At 44.0% G+C, this 17,982-nt stretch overlaps 1 protein-coding gene across 1 annotated transcript in view; it reads right to left on the minus strand.

Moving 5' to 3' along the window:
* Positions 1–17,982, minus strand: part of slc9a5 (solute carrier family 9 member A5) — a 49,875-nt gene that overhangs the window by 9,126 nt on the left and 22,767 nt on the right. Inside the window, exons 5-8 of the mRNA XM_017434875.3 lie at positions 11,936–12,014; positions 11,684–11,861; positions 10,878–11,098; positions 7,191–7,393 (exon numbers count right to left, since the gene is read on the minus strand). Of these exons, the coding sequence (XP_017290364.1) occupies positions 7,191–7,393; positions 10,878–11,098; positions 11,684–11,861; positions 11,936–12,014 (681 nt within the window). The remainder of the gene's footprint in view (positions 1–7,190; positions 7,394–10,877; positions 11,099–11,683; positions 11,862–11,935; positions 12,015–17,982) is intronic.

Raw genomic sequence — 17,982 nt, forward strand, 5'->3', positions numbered from 1 at the left:
GATTTACTGGTCGATCTACGTTCCTACCCTCATCTATGGTCACGAGCTTTGGGTAGTGACCGAAAGAACGAGATTGCGAATACAAGCTGCTTAAATGAGTTTTCTCCGCAGGGTGTCTGGGCTCTCCCTTAGAGATAGGGTGAGAAGCTCGGTCATCCGGGAGGGACTCAGAGTAGAGCCGCTGCTCCTCCACATCGAGAGCAGCCAGTTGAGGTGGCTCGGGCATCTGGTGAGGATGCCTCCTGGACGCCTCCCTGGTGAGGTGTTCTGGGCACGTCCCACCGGGAGGAAGCCCAGAGGAAGACCTAGGACACCCTGGAGGGACTATGTTTCTCGGCTGGCCTGGGAACGCCTTGGGATTCCCCCGGAGGAGCTGACCCAAGTGGTTGGGGAGAGGGAAGTCTGGGTCTCCCTGCTTAGGCTGCTGCCCTCGCGACCTGACCCCGGATAAGCGGAAGACAATGGATGGATGGATGGATGGTTCCCAAACCTGACACTCCCTTCTCCACAACTGTGCCTTGAGATCCTGTATATGAAAAGCAAATACAGGATCAGAGACAAGGGACAGCCCTGGCGGAGTCCAACCTGCAGCAAGAATGAGCTCAACTTTGAGCCAAGGATGCAGACACAGCTCCTGCTTTGGTTATACAGGGACCGGATAGCCCTCAAAAGCAACCCAGGCACTTCACACTCCTGCAGCACCCTCCACAGATTGTCTTGGGGAACACAGTCATAAGCCTTCTCCAGATCTACAAAACGCATGTAGACTAGACAGTTAAACTCTCATGACTCTCTCAGTGGTTACAGCACTTGTCCTCCAATGAGAGAGTCGACGGTTTGAATCCTTGCAGTACATGTCAAAGTGTCCCTGGCAAAGACACTGAATCTCTGTTATCTCCGATGTCTCTCATCGGTATATATATATATATATATATATATATATATATATATATATATATATATATATATATATATATATATATATATATGAGTGCATTCTAAAGCACTGATTAGACTCTATAGAATGATTTATTCAGATTTGCTTTGTAGAGATGTAGTAGAGTGCTGTATGAATGTGGATGGGTAAATGAGAGCACATGCTTTGAATAGCCTGGTTAGCTAAAAATGACAAGGCAGGACTTGACAGGATTCAGACTCGCAACACAACAAGTTTTAAGGATTTTTGTTGTGGACAGACTAAGAGCGGGACCAGAGGCTCTGAACAGCGCACTCACGTGACCGTCGTGGATTGGGACCAGAACTGGTAAGTCCTCCTTAGCTTGGTAGCTAGGTGCAGACAGGCTTGTCTGAAAGGGGCTGAGGCGAGAGGGAAAGTCCAGGTACAGGCGGAGGGTCGTTACCGGTGGGTCAGAGGTCCGAAGCCAAAACCAGAAAGGCAGAATCCAAAGGGCGAGGTCCAGATGAGCAAAGCGAGGTCGGCAACGAGAGGTCAGAGTCCAAAGCAGTATCAGGAAAGGAGCAGGCAAGAGACGGTGGTCGTGGAACAGGCAAGGGTCGAGATCAGACATGAACGAAGAATGAACGCTGGACATTTACTTGAACATGTTATTTTAGAGTGTAGAAGGTATGAGAAAGAAAGGAGAATATTTTTGGAGGAACTTATGAAAAATAAAGAACTATTTAATTTAGTAGATACATGGAAAAGGAACTCAAACTGCAAGAGTATTCAGATTTTAATGAGATTTTTTCAGAAAAACAAAAATTGATTAGGAGAATACGATATTATATATTTTGAGCCACACTCCATACCAGTAGGTGGCAACCTTACTGTTTTTTGCCAACCGCCATAAAACTCTACAAAGAAGAAGACGAAGGAGGCCAGTCTGTGATTGGCTGGTGGCGTGGCTCATTTACATACAACTTTGGGTTGCGAGCGCAGAGAGCGCAGAGAGAGCAGAGCGAGCGAGCGGTTTGTCAGAGCCGAGCGCGAGCAGAGAGAGCCGAGCGCGAACGGAGAGAGCCGAGCGCGAGCAGTTTGTCAGAGTTGAGCGGTCTGTACTCTCAAATCAGTGTCACTGCGCGCTCAACCTGGTGGCACGCGCGCTCAACTTGGTGGCACAAAAATAACGCCATACTTAAGTAGGACTTTTCGGGCCCTGGCCCAGGTTCGGCGACAGCTATGGGCTGCAGCAAACGCCGAAGGGACCCCAGCCGCTCTCTCCTGGAGGGTAAAGACGGGAGGCTGGTATCCATAAACCGTATAGAACGGAGAGAGACCTGTGGCAGAAGAGGGCAAACAGTTCATGGCATGCTCCACCCATGGTAGGTTACTTGACCACTTAGCAGGTTCGGTGGAGCACAGAAGGCGAAGCTTGGTTTCGATCTCCTGGTTGGCCCGTTCCGTCTGTCCATCCGTCTGGGGATGGAAACCTGAAGACAAGCTAATAGAGATATCCAACAGATTGCAAAACTCCCGCCAAAACTTTGAGATGAATTGGGGTCCACGGTCTGAAACAATATCCTTGGGGATACCGTGGAGCCTGAAGATCTCCCTTGACATGATCTCAGCGAGTTCCTTGGAATTGGGGAGTTTCTTTAATGGGACAAGGTGAAACATTTTCGAGAAGCGATCAATGATCGTCAAAATAACTGAGTTACCCGAGGATGCGGGTAGACCCGTGATGAAGTCCATGGCGATATGGGACCAAGGTCGAGAGGGGATCGGAAGGGGACGTAGCAACCCCGCTGGGCGGCGACGAGACACTTTGGCCTGGGCACACTGAGGGCAGGCAGACACGAACTCTCGGACGTCTTTGTTAAGGGTCTCCCACCAGAACTGCGACTGTACCACTGATAGGGTCTTGGTGATACATGGGTGACAAAATATTTTAGAGTTATGACAGAACATTAAAACTTTGGTTCTTAGTTCAGGGGGAACGAAAATTCGGTTTGAGGGACAGGCTGATGGAGATGGGTGTTCCTGAAGTGCCTGACGGAGGTCCTCCTCCAACTTAGTGATGGAAAGGCGCACAGTCCGTGGCCAGATGAACTCCACTGATCCGGGTTCCTCTTCCACCTCCTTTCCTTCGTGGATCGAGAGAGAGCATCTGCCTTGATATTCTTCTCGCTAGGCCTATAGGTGAGTTGAAAAGAAAAACAAGAAAAGAACAGAGCCCACCTGGCCTGACGAGAACTCAGTCTCTTAGCGGTCTTAAGGTACTCCAGGTTTTTATGGTCTGTCCAAATGATGAAAGGTTCACTGGCTCCCTCTAACCAGTGCCTCCATTCCTCCAAGGCTAATTTGACGGCCAAAAGCTCTCTTTCGCCCACATCGTAGTTCTGTTCGGCGCTGGTCAACCTTCTAGAGAAAAAAGCACATGGATGCAGTTGATTGTTGTCGAAAACCTGACTTAACACAGCCCCAACTCCCGAGCTTGAAGCATCCACTTCAACAATGAATTGTTTTGTTTCGTCTGGTGAGTGAAGGATGGGTGCCATCGTGAACAGCTCTCTGAGATGGTCAAAAGCGACCTGAGCATCCTGATTCCAGACAAACTGGGTCTTTATTGAAGTCAGTGCATGTAGTGGGGCTGCGACCTGGCTGAAACTCTTGATAAATTTTCTATAAAAATTAGCAAACCCTAGAAAACGTTGTAAAGCCTTTCTGTCCTGAGGAACTGGCCATTCCTGAATGGCCTTAACCTTGGCCTGATCCATGGAGACCTGATCGGGGGCGATATTAAACCCTAAGAATGAAGTGGAAGTCTGATGGAATTCACACTTCTCGGCTTTGACAAATAACTTATTCTGTAAGAGTCTCAAAAGTACTCTTCTGACATGATCTCTATCGGAAATGAGGTCACGAGAAAAGATGAGAATCTCATCGAGATACACGAAAACAAACTGGTTGATCATGTCTCTCAGGAGGTCATTAACCAAAGATTGGAAGACTGCCGGAGCATTAGTAAGACCAAAGGGCATCACCAAATATTCGTAGTGTTCTGAGGGAGTGTTAAAAGCGGTCTTCCACTCGTCACCTTCTCTAATGCGGATTAGGTGGTACGCATTTCGTAAATCTAGCTTTGTGAAAACCCTTGCTCCCTGGATTAAGTCAAAAGCTGATGACATCAGTGGTAATGGATATTTATTTTTGATGGTAATGTTGTTGAGGCCCCTGTAGTCAATACAAGGTCTAAGTGACCCGTCCTTCTTCCCCACGAAGAAAAACCCCGCCCCAGCTGGGGACACAGAAGGTCTAATTATGCCTGCCTGTAAACTTTCTTTTATGTATTTTGCCATCGCTTCCTGTTCTGGGCGAGACAAGGAGAACAATCTACCACAAGGAGGGGCAGAACCAGGAAGAAGATCGATAGGGCAGTCATAGGGTCGATGAGGGGGTAAGGAAGTACCCTTAACTTTGTTGAACACCTCCTTCAGGTCCAGATATTCAGGAGGTACTTTGGAGATATCAGGGTAGTCCTCGGGTTTGTCACTTGACGGGCTAGAGTCCAGGACGGCGTCTAGCAGACATGATTCAGAACACTTCTCCGCCCATCCAGTGATCTCCCTCTTGACCCAGTCAGTCCTTGGGTTGTGCGTTGTTAGCCAGGTTGCTCCTAAGATGACAGGCAGATCAGGGGAATGAATAACAAAAAAACTTTAATGTCTCGTGGTGATTGCCACAGATTGATAATTGAACAGGTCTAGTCTCACTGTTGTCCTGAGCCAGGACATGACCATCGAGAGCAGTGATCTTATGATCGTTATGGGAGGGAACAATCTCAATCCCAAGGGATTTTGCAAAAGTCTCATCAATTAACTCAGAGTCGGCTCCGGAATCTATAAATACCTTGGTAGAGGTTTTCTGACCCTGGACAGACAACTCTGCTGGCAGCATGAGCATGGAGGAGAATCTTTGACGACTTACCGGGTAGCCAGCTCCTCTAATTCTCTCAAACTTGTTGGACGATCTCGAGTAGCCAGCTCATCCTTAATCTCCTCCTTAAGGCCTTGAAAAAACACATCGGTTAAAGCCGATTCGTTCCACTGACTATCAGCAGCAAGCGTGTGGAAGTCAATAATAAATTCAGTGACACTTCTCCTTCCTTGCCTCAAGGAGAATAACCTGCGTGCCGCCTCTCGTGCGGGCGCTATGGGGTCAAAAACCCTGCGAAGCTCCGCAGCAAAATCCTTGTATGCATAGCAACATAAAGCATCTCGTTGCCACGCCGCCGTGCCCCAAAGCTTCGCTCGACCAGACAGAAGTGAAACAACGTAAGCAACTTTAGCTCTCTCAGAAGGGAAAGACGACGGCTGGAGTTGGAAGTGGATTTCGCATTGAGCCCAAAACGGTCTGCATTGTATTGACTCACCTGAGAAGTTTTCGGGAGGCGGAAGCTTTGGTTCGTGCATGGGTGAAACAAATGAACGAGTAATAGCCGCGGGAACTTGAGCAGCGGCGTTTACTCTGGGGTTCGACAGGTCGCGGAGTAACGGCGTCATTTTCTGAACGTTAACCTGTAACCCGGAAATAGCTCCGCCCACATTGTTTCGCCAGCGTTGTTCGTCTGAATCCATTTCTGTCTTTGGCCAGATTATTCTGACAAGGCAGGACTTGACAGGATTCAGACTCGCAACACAATAACGAAGTTTTAAGGATTTTATTATGGACAGACTAAGAGCGGGACCAGAGGCTCTGAACAGCGCACTCACGTGACCGTCGTGGATTGGGACCAGAANCAGGTAAGTCCTCCTTAGCTTGGTAGCTAGGTGCAGACAGGCTTGTCTGAAAGGGGCTGAGGCGAGAGGGAAAGTCCAGGTACAGGCGGAGGGTCGTTACCGGTGGGTCAGAGGTCCGAAGCCAAAACCAGAAAGGGAGAATCCAAAGGGCGAGGTCCAGATGAGCAAAGCGAGGTCGGCAACGAGAGGTCAGAGTCCAAAGCAGTATCAGGAAAGAAGCAGGCAAGAGACGGTGGTCGTGGAACAGGCAAGGGTCGAGATCAGGCATGAACGAAGAATGAACGCTGGACATTTACTTGCTTGAAGGCTTTCAATAATCTGGCACTGAGTACTGGGAGCTTTGAGTATTTATGGAGTCAGGAACAGGTGAAACAGATGATGCTAATGGCGTGGTCATGGAAACAAAGGCGTGGCTTGAAACTGGGAATGGGAAGTTACGTGGCTGTGGCATGACTAGAGGCAAGAGGCGTGGCAGGAACAGATGGAGCTGTGACAAAAAAGGTGATATAAGTACTTTCCATTTACTGTTTAAATGAAAAGTACCTCTTCCCCAAACGTATGGTCTTTGGGTTAGAGAAGTTATGTATTAAATCAACTTTGACAGATGTGCTTTTTTTCTCTTGAAGGTTTAAATTCATTTGATATTTAATATCTTATGGACAGGGGTTAGGGTTCTAATTGCTCAGTGTTTTCTTTAAGTTTCATGTTTGTATTGTTTTTGTTGTTGGATTAAAAATAGAAATGTTGAAAATAATGTTATGCAAAATATTTTTGTATTGGTTAATACTGATTAGCTGTGAAAAGAAGAGTGGGCATGTTAGAACCTGGTAAAGACCAGATCAGTTTTTTTTATGTCCTGATTTGTACAACCATAGAAATTAAACAAGGTGGACTCTCTTTTTCCGTGTTCCTATTCCAACAGTCTGAAAGCTTCTAGACAGCTTCAGATGATAAGAATGTTTCTAACTACAACTGAACTACTGATTTTAGTGTTTTGGAAATTCATGATGTTGTGGCTGTATGTTAATTTGTACACAGAACAGATGGAGAAATGTGTTGAATCCTTTAATGCACCCAGTTTTATCTGAACTCTCATTCTTTCTCATCTCATCTCACCAGAAACATCATCCACCCATCCATTTTTTCCCCCCACTTTTCCTTTCTGGGTCATGGAGAACTGGTGCCTATTTCCCGCAGTCACTGTGTGAGAGGCGGGGTACACTCTGGACAGGTCGCAAGTCCATCACAGGGCCACATAGAGACTAACAACCATTCATGCTCTCACTCACACCTAGGGACAACTTAGGGTTACCTAGAGTTAACATGCATGATTTTGGTTGGAGAAAACCCACTTGCAACAGCTTCATATTAAACCATTTTCTAAGCTTCAGTTTGGCTCCGAGACTTTCAAACTATGACAGATGTTTAGCCTCTGTGGCGATCACCACATGATTTACAGTATTTATTTTCAGTGTCAGCGTCGCTCATACCTGGAACATAACGGTGAAGAAGACAACCACAATAGTCGTGGCCACAAAGTAATCTTTGGCTTTGACCTGCTCGCCATCCAGCAGCACCACCAGAGCAAAGGCCACCGCCCCTCGCAGCCCGCCATATGACATCACCACCTGGTCAATCTTGTCCAGCGGGACTAGACGGAAGCGGTTCAGAACCCAGGTCTGACCAACAACACCTGAGAATAGGTAAAAACAGTTCTAGGTTTAAAGAGAACAATGAATATCATTTATCACAATTATAAATTTATCAAATTAAATCATAACTAAAAATGTTTGAGCAGAAATGGGTTCTGGTGAAGCTCCTTTCTGAAACTCAAACATCCATTGATTTTCTTCTCCCTACGGAATTTGGAACTTTCTTTGTCATAATCAAAACCAGTTGTCTTTGCACTTTGGATCACCTTGCTGCTGAAAAGTGCTATATAAATAAATTTCACTTCACTTCACTTGTCCCCAAACATTTCAGCTTTTAACCCACAAAATAAAAGTGGAAGACACTCGCAACCCCACCTATTGCTGCTTGAGGAATACAGACATGACTATTAAGTCATTTAACAGCTTTTAATCAGTATTATTTGAATTCATTTATGAACACTGTTTTTTTTTTCTTAATACCAGTTAAGGTTTCTTTTTCTTTCAGCTGTTCCCTTTTCAGGAGTCGCCACAGCAAGTCCACCTTTGTGACCTCTTCTCCTTGTAGCCTCACTGTTCCCTCGTCTTTCAAGTGCATAACTCCACCTCTTCTCTTCCACCTGTTCCCTGTTCTCACCACAGATCACAGTGTCATTTGCAAAAATCTTGGTCCACGGGGATTCCTGCCTGACTTCATATGTTAGTCAGTCCATCACCAGAGAAAACAAGAAGGGGCTCAGAGCTGATTCTTGATGCGGTCACACCTCCACATTTAAGCTATCTGTCACTCCTACAGCACACCACACCACTGTCCTGCTGTCCTCATACATGTCCTGTACCAGTCTAACATACTTTTCTGCCATCTAAATTCCCTCATACAACATCACAGCTCCTCCCTCGGCACCTTGTCATGTTTTTTCTAAATCCACAAAAACACAATGAAATTCTTTCTGACCCTCTCTGTACTTTTCCATCAACATCCTCAAAGCAAAGATGGCATCCATGGTGCTCTTTCTTGGCATAAAACCATACTGCTGCTCACAATAGTTTCCTCTTGTCAATAGTTACCTCTTGTCTAAGTTTAGCTTCCACCACTCTCTCTCAGATCTTCATCATGTGGCTCATCAACTTCATTCCCCTGTAGTTGCTACACCTCTGTACGCCACCTTTGTTCTTAAAGATTGGCACCAACACACTTCTCTATTCTTCAGGCATTTTCTCACTCTCAAAAATGCTATTGAATAATTGAGTCAAAAACCTCACTGTCATCTCTCCTAGACATTTCCATACCTCCACTGGTATGTCATCAGGTCCAACTGCCTTCCCCTTCTTCATCCTCTTCAAAGCTTTTCAGACTTCATCCTTACTAACATTTTCCACTTCCTGGTCCACAGTTTCTATGACCTCTACTCTTCTTTCCCTTTCATTCTCTTCATTCATCAGCTCCTCAAAGTACTCCTTCCATCTTCCCATCACACTCTCTTCGCTTGTTAGAACATTACCATTTCTATATTTAACAAGCTTAACCTGCTGCACATCATTTACTGCCTGGTCTCTCTGTCTTGCCAGTCAATACAATTCCTTCTCTTCATCCTTAGTGTCCAGTCTCTTGTACAACTCATCATACGCTTCCTGTTTTGCCTTTGCTACCTTCCTCTTTGTCCTATGTTGTATCTCCTTATATTCCTGTCTACTCTCTTCAGTCCTCTCACTGTCCCACTTCTTCCTGGCTAACCTCTTCCTCTGGATAATTTCCTGCACTTTACTATTCCACCACTAGGTCTCCTTATCATCTTTTCTCTGTCCAGATGACACACCAAGTACTTTTCTACTTCTCTCTCTAATAACTGTGGCTGTGGTAGCCCAGTCAACCGGAAGCTCTTTCTTACCACCCAGAGCCTTTAACAGCTCCTTTCTGAAGTCTTTACAACATTCTTCCTTCCTCAATTTCCACCATTTGGTCCTCTTCTCTGCCTTTACTCGTTTCCTCTTCATCACCACAACACTCATCCTACACACCACCATCCGATGCTGTCTGGCCACACTCTCCCCTGCTACAACCTTACAGTCCACAATCTCCCTCAGGTTACTTCTTCTACACAGAATGTAGTCCACCTATGTACTCCTGCCTCCACTCTTATAGGTCACCCTGTGTTCCTCCCTCTTTTGGAAATAGGTGTTGACTACAGCCATTTCCATTCTCTCGGCAAAATCCACCACCATCTGTCCGTTTAGCTAAATATACTATTGACTGATTTTCCTACATTTAATTGATTCCTCTAAACTTTCTCACAAACCCACAGTTGGTGATACATGACACAAATTGGAGTCCCAACCCCAATTTTGGGAAACACTGATGTAAGCTGACAAATTGGCTGACAATATGATGTATAAACTAAAAAGTATAAAAAGTGAACAAGTTGCTGCCATGAAAAACGTACTCGGCTTATTATATATCCCCAACTTGATATGTTGGAGTGGTGTTCCACACTCCTTTCTTTGTTATGCTTCCTGCAGTATAACTGCATAGTGGCGCATAGCAGGAATATGGCTTCCAAGTGTTTTCAAGTTTCCTAGAGAATTTTTCAATTTAAATAAAAAAAATAAATAAAGATGGTCAAATAGGAAGATCTTCATTCAAGATCAGAATAACTAAGCCTATATATTTACTAGATTAGATAATTAATTGGAAATACATCTCTGAATAACCATTTTTTGTAGTTAAATATGAAAACTAAAACACATATTTAATCAACACCAAAATGTGAGCCACTGATTATTTTAAATCTTGTACACTTTAAATGTATGATTACATAAATGTTGTTACAGTATGATTTCTGTCTGAGAGATCTTTCGAAACAGAATCAATAAATCAGTTTTACTTTTTATTGATAGTTGACCAAAACTTTAAACTAAATCATGTTACCATGATTATCAAGCTCAAATTGATCTTCTTTGTGGCACTGAAAAGTGTCACAAAGAAGATCAATGAGCTGACGTTCAGCTCAACATACACTCTACACTCCTTAGGTGAATAAAACTTATCAGGGAAAAAAATCAAAAAGGGATTAAGTGAATTTAGGTTAAATGATAATATTAAAAAAAATAAACAGTATTTTCTTTAAATGGAAGCTACTAAAAAATCCTCAAAATGATGTAAATTAGCTTTTTTCTTTAGCCAAATGACAGGCGTTGTTTGGTAGATTGTTGGTGATCGTCTGAGATGGTTGCTATCTCCAACCTGACCACTAGATGTCAGAAGCTGCAGCTCACCTACACTAACACCTGGAGGTTTTAAGATGTTCTGTGGTTGTTTCATGATGACTGTTGTACATTTCAGAGAAAATAAGAAGAAAAAAGGCTAAAAGATTAAAAAGGAGTTGTTTTCTTTCCTGCCTGATATTTTCACAGACTGTGACAACATTCCTTCTGCCTCCATCCTCCTCATACTCATGGTCCCATTGTGTTTCTGAGTATGACTTCAGAAACAAACTAAAACATCTTCAGAACATCGGAGTAGGGACTGACCCATGGCTCTGAAAACAAAGATGAAGACCAGGGTGCAGGACACCAGCCCGGTGTCCCAGGCCCATTTGGACTTGTCCACAGCTGAGATTCCTAAAAAGATAAAGATGATGGTCTCAGCAATGCTGGCCAGATTCTTCATGGTGTACTTGATGGTGGTCCGGGACTTCTGGGAAATGTTGGCCTCCACGTATTTATTGGCTCCGATGCCGCAGAAGGTCATTCTGTCAACAAAGAAATGGTGATGCTGGTACAACACATGCTTCAAATTCAAAGCAGAGCATATCCACGAAGGAAGGCATATCACCCACCTACTTTCATGTCAGAGTTTTAAACTAAGAACATCCTCTCATGAAAAATGATGGAGTTAGAGCTGCCATGGTCAAATATTGAAAGGGACATTATGCATAATCTCATGTAACATCTCATGAGATATCACATTTGTGTGTTGTAAATAACTCTCAGCTACTACTACACCAAACTTCAGCTTGATACCTGTATAATTAAATAATTTATAACTATTTCTGTGTTGGCTAATGTTTATTAACTGTGGCTGCCAACTTGAATTACATTGACCCCAAAAATTATCAGTTGTAGAAGTACATCCAGTGATTACTTTATGAAAGTTTTATTAAAATGTGTCTATTTGTTGATGCAATATTTTGTTAACAGACAGACACGTGAACATATGCACCAATATGGGCAAAAGCATAGCTGTCCACCATTATGATGCAGAACAGAATAAATGTCTGGAAACGATTCAGTGTGAAAAGTTTCTTGTGTTTGTTTCACAGGAAGGATGGACTTACGACAGAATGGCAGACAGCGAGAAGAGCTCTGCTGTCAGGTAGGCCAGGTAGACCAGTAGGAAGACGAAGAGCGGCTCGATGATGCGAACCTTCTTGGTGAAACGTGTGACAAAGCCAAGGATGACAGCAAAGACCAGACCCACCAACGTTCCCCCGATACTAACGATGAGAAAGGAAGCTGCAGAGGAGCAGAAGGAGGTGTGATCCCTGATGTCAGCTTCACCTCAGGTGAGTTCAGGACTCTGGACTCACCCACTCCTTTGAAGTAATCTGCTGTCAGAACATTGGCTCCTCCCACCTCCACAAAGGAAATGTAGACTTTATACAAAACCTGTAGAAAACATACAACTGTCTCTGTGAACAGGAAGCTGACAGTGGGGATTGTTTACATGATAGTGAAATGAGGTAAAACTCAAATAAATGTCAAATTAAACCTCTGATGAATTCCACTTCCTGCTTTTGTTCTGTTACTTCATGTGGATTCTGGCAAACTGATTCAGGTGCAACTTTTCTTTAGGAGGGGGGAAGGTCAGAGGTCATTTAGCAGCCAAATCCCCCCATCCGTACCCATCAACAAGCGTGGTGAAGAGATAGAGCTGATTTTCAAACTGATTCACCCATCCATTCATCCATCCATCCATCCATCCATCCATCCATCCATCCATCCATCCATCCATCCATCCATCCATCATCAGGCCACAGAGGTAACAGGTCCAAAAGGAAAACCCAGACCTCCCTCTGCGACACTCTCCACCTCCTCCTTGGGATCCCAAGGTGTTCCCTAACTAGAGAGGAGATATACAGTAATCAGATCTCCAATGAGTTCTGGGTCAACTTCAGAGTCTCCAGAAAAATGACTCAGCTGACACCTTTCAAGGAGAACGAGCAGTGGCTTTACTCCGATTTCTTTCCCAACTCTAAGTCTGAGCCTGGCCACCCTACAGAGGAAGCTTATTTCAGCCACTTATAGCTTAAAAGTGAGGGTTAACTACTACTGGACACACCTTAAGATTGTACTACGAAGCAACATTTCCTACTTTGCTGATATGTTGAGCTAAAAGTCAAAGTTTTTAGTCTCAGTTCATCTGTCTGGGTCCAGCTAACAGAGTTTCAGTTCACTGTCAGTGACGGGTACAACCTGTTCACTGGTTCTGTTCTTAATAATATGCCTAATAGAAAAACCACATTTATAGTTCATCATAGTTCTGCTCGGTGCCGAAACATTTTAAATAAATGTCAGATTGTTAAATGATGAATAAAATATTCCTCTGTCGTCTTCAGTCAGTGTCCTGCATTTAGGTATTGATTAATTTTTTAAATGTTGGTGCATTGATGCACAAACAGTTTTTATTCAAGGATTTGTTTTTCAATTTAATCATCCAATCTATTAAATATATCAGCTAAAGATTCTAATCTTAATTAAAAATCTCAAACAGATTTTTTTAAAATTAACTTGCATGATTTTCAGCATGAGAAACAGCTGAAAACAAGTTTGGGAACTTTCCAGGAGCAAAGTGACAGTATGGCTTTTCTTGGATGTGTGCATCTAAGAAAGTGTAGTTAGATGCAAGGATTGTACAACAAAACTCCATCAGAACCAGATATATCGAGTTGATGATGTATAAATGGGATGTCTTTTTTTCATATTTTGCTGGATTTGCTCAGGCATCTTATAAACAGTTAATAGGCTGTAGTTTGGATCCATTACTGTGAATCAGAGAATACTTAATAAATAACATATTTGATCTTATCAGAGAAGTGATTTGCACATTATGGGACAGAGTCAGAGCTAAACAAACCTCTTGATTGCAAAGTTAAGTTTCAAATCTTTCTGTCTTGACCTAACCAGCAGCAGCCGGGTGGTTAAAGTGAGTGAATTTGTTTTGGACTTTGTTTAAAGTTGGAAATGCCTCAGTCTCAGAAGTGCACCTCACAAATGGCCCAGTTTTATAGTATCACCGCCAGCACATTTCTCTATACAATAACAGTGTGTATAATATATGTAATTTGTATCTAACACTAATGGACAGTGATGGTGATTAATGACCATATTTTTTGTGCTGCTCTGACCACAGCAATATACACACAGTCACTCCTCCCAATGCCAAAAGACAGCCTGCCTAACCCAACATTTTTATGCCCCACTACCTTATTTAGGAGAAAATAAGGTGAAACTCCCTTTGAACCATCATAAGTGAATCTACACATCTGCACACATGCAGCACAAACTAAACTTGGCCCTGCTCCTGTCACAGAACAAGACCAACAACAAGCCCGTGGTCTTTCTGTTGCCACAGCAGCACAGCAACACACCTGACATGATGAGGTAGGTCAGAGTGTGGGTACAGTTTTTGCTGCGTCATTGGAAGCATCTGCAGCTGCTGGTTCAGGATGGAATGTGGGAGATGGATTATGTCAGCAGAACAGGTGTGCTGAGGAGAACTGCACACCTTCCAAAGAAGGTTCCTGCTGACCTGGACTAAAAATTAACTTGCAGTTGGATTTGTGTTGTGCAGAAAGGTCATGGTGTCATAAATGATTTTTTTTTTGTTTTAGTGGGTTTTACAGACAGTAAACTACTACAGTTACAGTTGATACTACAGTTCATATTTCTGACCTGTGTAGACAACAGAGTTTAGTGGAAATAGCAGAAACAAGCACATGACAGCATTAGCAGTAGAGTAGAGCTGAGAAACTGCAGCATCTGTTCAGGCAGAATCTCACTGCAACTGTTGGAGACAAACCCTGCATTCACAAAAGAGTGAATGCAGGGTTTCACTCTGCATTCACTCCAAGTTGTCTCGAAACATTTGAGGGGGTTCTCGATTTCCTCACCTGAGGCAGAACCTTGCTCTCAAGCCCCTGGAGTTTTGAACATTTTCCAAAAAGTTGCTAAGACAAATTTTATCTCAAACCAGTCAGAGACTCGTCACGGGTGTCTCAAACCTATCTGGAACCCCTCTCAAGTTAGTTCTCTGCTTCTTAAGCACCAGAGCTGTATTTTTTGTGTTTTATTGTTACTATGTAAAAAGATGTACACTCACAGGCCACTTTATTAGCTCCACCTTGCTAGAACTGGGTTCAACCCCCTTTGTCTTCAGAACTGTCTTATTCATTCATGTTATACTGTAGATTCAACAAGATGATGGAAACATTCCTCAGAGGTTTTGGTTCATATTGATATGTTAGCATCACACAGTTGCTGCAGATTTGTCAGCTGCATGTCCATGATGGGATCTTCCTGTTCCACCACATCCCAAAGGTGCTTGATTGCACTGAGATCTGGTGACCATGGAAACCAGTGAATCCAGACTCATCAGAGCAGGCAATGTTTTTCTAATCTCTTATTGGTAAGTCTGTATAAATTGTCAGAACTGTAGCCTAATTATTCCTAATAGGCAGACTGACGGACAGACAGACAAACCAACCAACACTACCGAAAACATAACCTCCTTGGCGAAGATACCAATAATGTTTTTTTGTTGCTAAAAGACACAGTCAAAGCTGTATACATTATAAAAAAAAAGCTTTTTTAAGTTTATTAAAGTGGTAACAAGAATTGGATCTATTCCAAATTAGAAGCCTAACATTCCATGAAGGCGTCTAGCTCACGGCTGACCCGAAACAGGAACGCTGATGTCGGCCAGCCGTTCTCTGCTGGCCCCTTCTGTCATGCGCGGCGGTTCACTTAGGGATGGCTGGCCGACATTAGCGTTCTTGTTTCGGGTTAGTCGTGAGCTAGATGCCGCTAACTCCGCGGAGTGCGAATATCCAATATCCAAATTAAAACTAACTTCACTGCTGTGTTTTGCGTGGTCCTTTGCTGAAATCTTTGGGGGCAAATGTGAAGCATTAGCGCACATTTTTGCTTCAGTCGCTGCTCCTGCATGCTCCCGGCATTCTGATGTTTAACAGGATGTGACGTCACATATCTTCTTCGTCAGTTATTTGGGGTTAAAGTTGCGGGACAGTTGCGGTGTTTTGGACAAAGTTGCAAAAAGTTGCGATTTTGCAGGGTTTGCTTGATTTTGCGTTAATAGTTGTGATTGCAACATCGCAAAATCCTGGAGGATCTGACAAATGGGTCTATGTAAAAGGATTCTATTTTTCTGTGACTCTTTGGTGCTGATGCTGCTCTAGACTTCACCTAAATGTGAAAGAATCAGTTTATACTTTGTTTGACAGTAATTTTCTTCATTTTTCCAAATCTTTATTTTAAATGTTAGGAGGGCCCTGCCAGCCCATTTGTACCAGCTGTCACTGCTCCTAACTCTCAACCTGCCTCTGAAATATCAAAATCTGGATGTCTTCAAATCTAGTCAAACTCAGCAGCAGCAAAACTGAGCTCCTGGTCATTGCTACAGAGATTCTTAGAAAGGCTGGAGAATTTTTGAGGTACAGAACTTTGGTGTTATCCTGGACACCATTGTCTCCTTTAAGTCACACATCAAATCTGTTACTAAAATCTAACTTTTTAATTTCAAAAAGTTAAGACTCCATAATCACTCCCAGACTCTGTGGCAGAAATCCTCACTCATGCTTTTATCACTTCTCTTTTCGACTACTCTGGGTTTTGATTGGGTAGTAAAGCTCTTCAGTCTGCCAAAACTCTGCTGCCAGGGTTCTGAGCTGCACAAAACCCTGGGATTACATTACTCTAACTCTTATTCAGCTTCACTGACTTCGATTTAGAGCTCATTACAAAATTTTCCTTCTCACCTTCAACCCCTGTATGTCCGTGCTCCTCAGTACCTCTCTGACCAGGAAAACTTTAGGTTAAGGAATTAACCCCGGTTCTCTAAAACATGAGTGAGGTATCTCACTATGGGACACGCCCCCTGCGACGGTCCCCCAGAAGCTCTATTACATTACGCCAGTTCTAACTGGCCAACAGAAGTGACGTCCGCTCCGGGAGGAGGGCCTCCCTCCCAGTATAAATGTCTGATGTCACGCAGATGATTTTCAGTCTTTTCAGCACACCTCTTACTCACTCCAGGCAAGGAGGGTGATCTGGTGAGATACCTCACTCACGTCCAGTCTATAGAATGTAAAGAGTTGCCCAGCTGGCAGCATCACATATGTCCTCCACAGGTACACCCTGAAACAGCGCCCAGGATGTGGAATGAGCCCGTAGATCTGCAGGGGGTGCAAGGCCTCTGGTCTCACAAGCCATAGTGATCGCCCCAACTATCCAGTGGGAAAGGCGTTGCTTTGTTAAGGGTTTACCTTTATGTGGTGCAGCCCATGACACAAAAAGCTGCTCAGACTTGCGAAAACCTGCTGTTTTCTCCACATAGATCTGCAGAGCTCACACAGGGCAGAGCGTGTGCAGTCATTCATGCTCATGAGAGGAGAATGGTGGTGGGTAGAAAGCCATCAGCTCCAGAGGGCAGCATGGCAAGTTCCGGTTGACAACCTTTGCAGGACTGGGTGTTAGTAGGCCCTTATAATCCTTCCTGAGAAACCGCATGCTGGCGGGGTTCACTGAAAAGGCTTGGATGTCACTTACAGGTTTGGCAGAAGCCAGGGCGACCAACAAAGCTGTCTTAAATGAGAGCACTTTGAGCTCAGCCTACTCCAAAGGTTCGAAAGGAGCATGTGATAAGGCATCAAGCACCAATCTCTGCTAACCAGTGCTTCCCCGGCCAGCGAGGAGCTACCAGAATGAGTGAGTGTTTCCTCTCTCGCACTCTGGCAAGGGTAGGAATGATCAGTTCTGGAGGTGGAAAAGCATACAGGAGGACTGGAGGCCACTAGTGTGCTAGAGCATCCAGCCCGAGCGAAGCGCCCTCCTCAGTCAGGGAGATAACCTCTGACATTGAGTGTTCTTCTCTGATGGAAAGAGGTCTACCTGCACTCGGCCGTACCTCTGCCATATTTGGGTTACAACATCGCTGTGGAGTTTCTAATCCTTGTAGTGAGGAATGCCTCTCGACAGCAGGTCTGCATCCCTGTTCATCACCCCTGGCACATGAGTAGCCCTGAGTGAGAGCAGGTGTGAGCTAGTCCAGATTAGGGCTGCAACTAACGATAATTTCAATAATCGATTAATCGGGCGATTATTTTCTCGATCAATCGGTCGTCTTGGAACCCCACGCCCCCCCCACCACCACTGTTTGGAATTGCATAGATTACTGAACAAAAACATGTAGCTGCCTGTATAGTTAGTTGTGATAAAGAAATAAAACTAAGAGAAATGTCAAATAACTTTAGTAAATAAAACTAAATGTCAACAAAAATATAAAAAATGTATACTATATCCCTAAAAATAAATGTGGATGCTACTTTTTAATAAAGTG

The sequence above is a fragment of the Kryptolebias marmoratus genome, linkage group LG15 (genome assembly GCF_001649575.2).
Source record: "Kryptolebias marmoratus isolate JLee-2015 linkage group LG15, ASM164957v2, whole genome shotgun sequence".
NCBI lineage: Eukaryota > Metazoa > Chordata > Actinopteri > Cyprinodontiformes > Rivulidae > Kryptolebias > Kryptolebias marmoratus.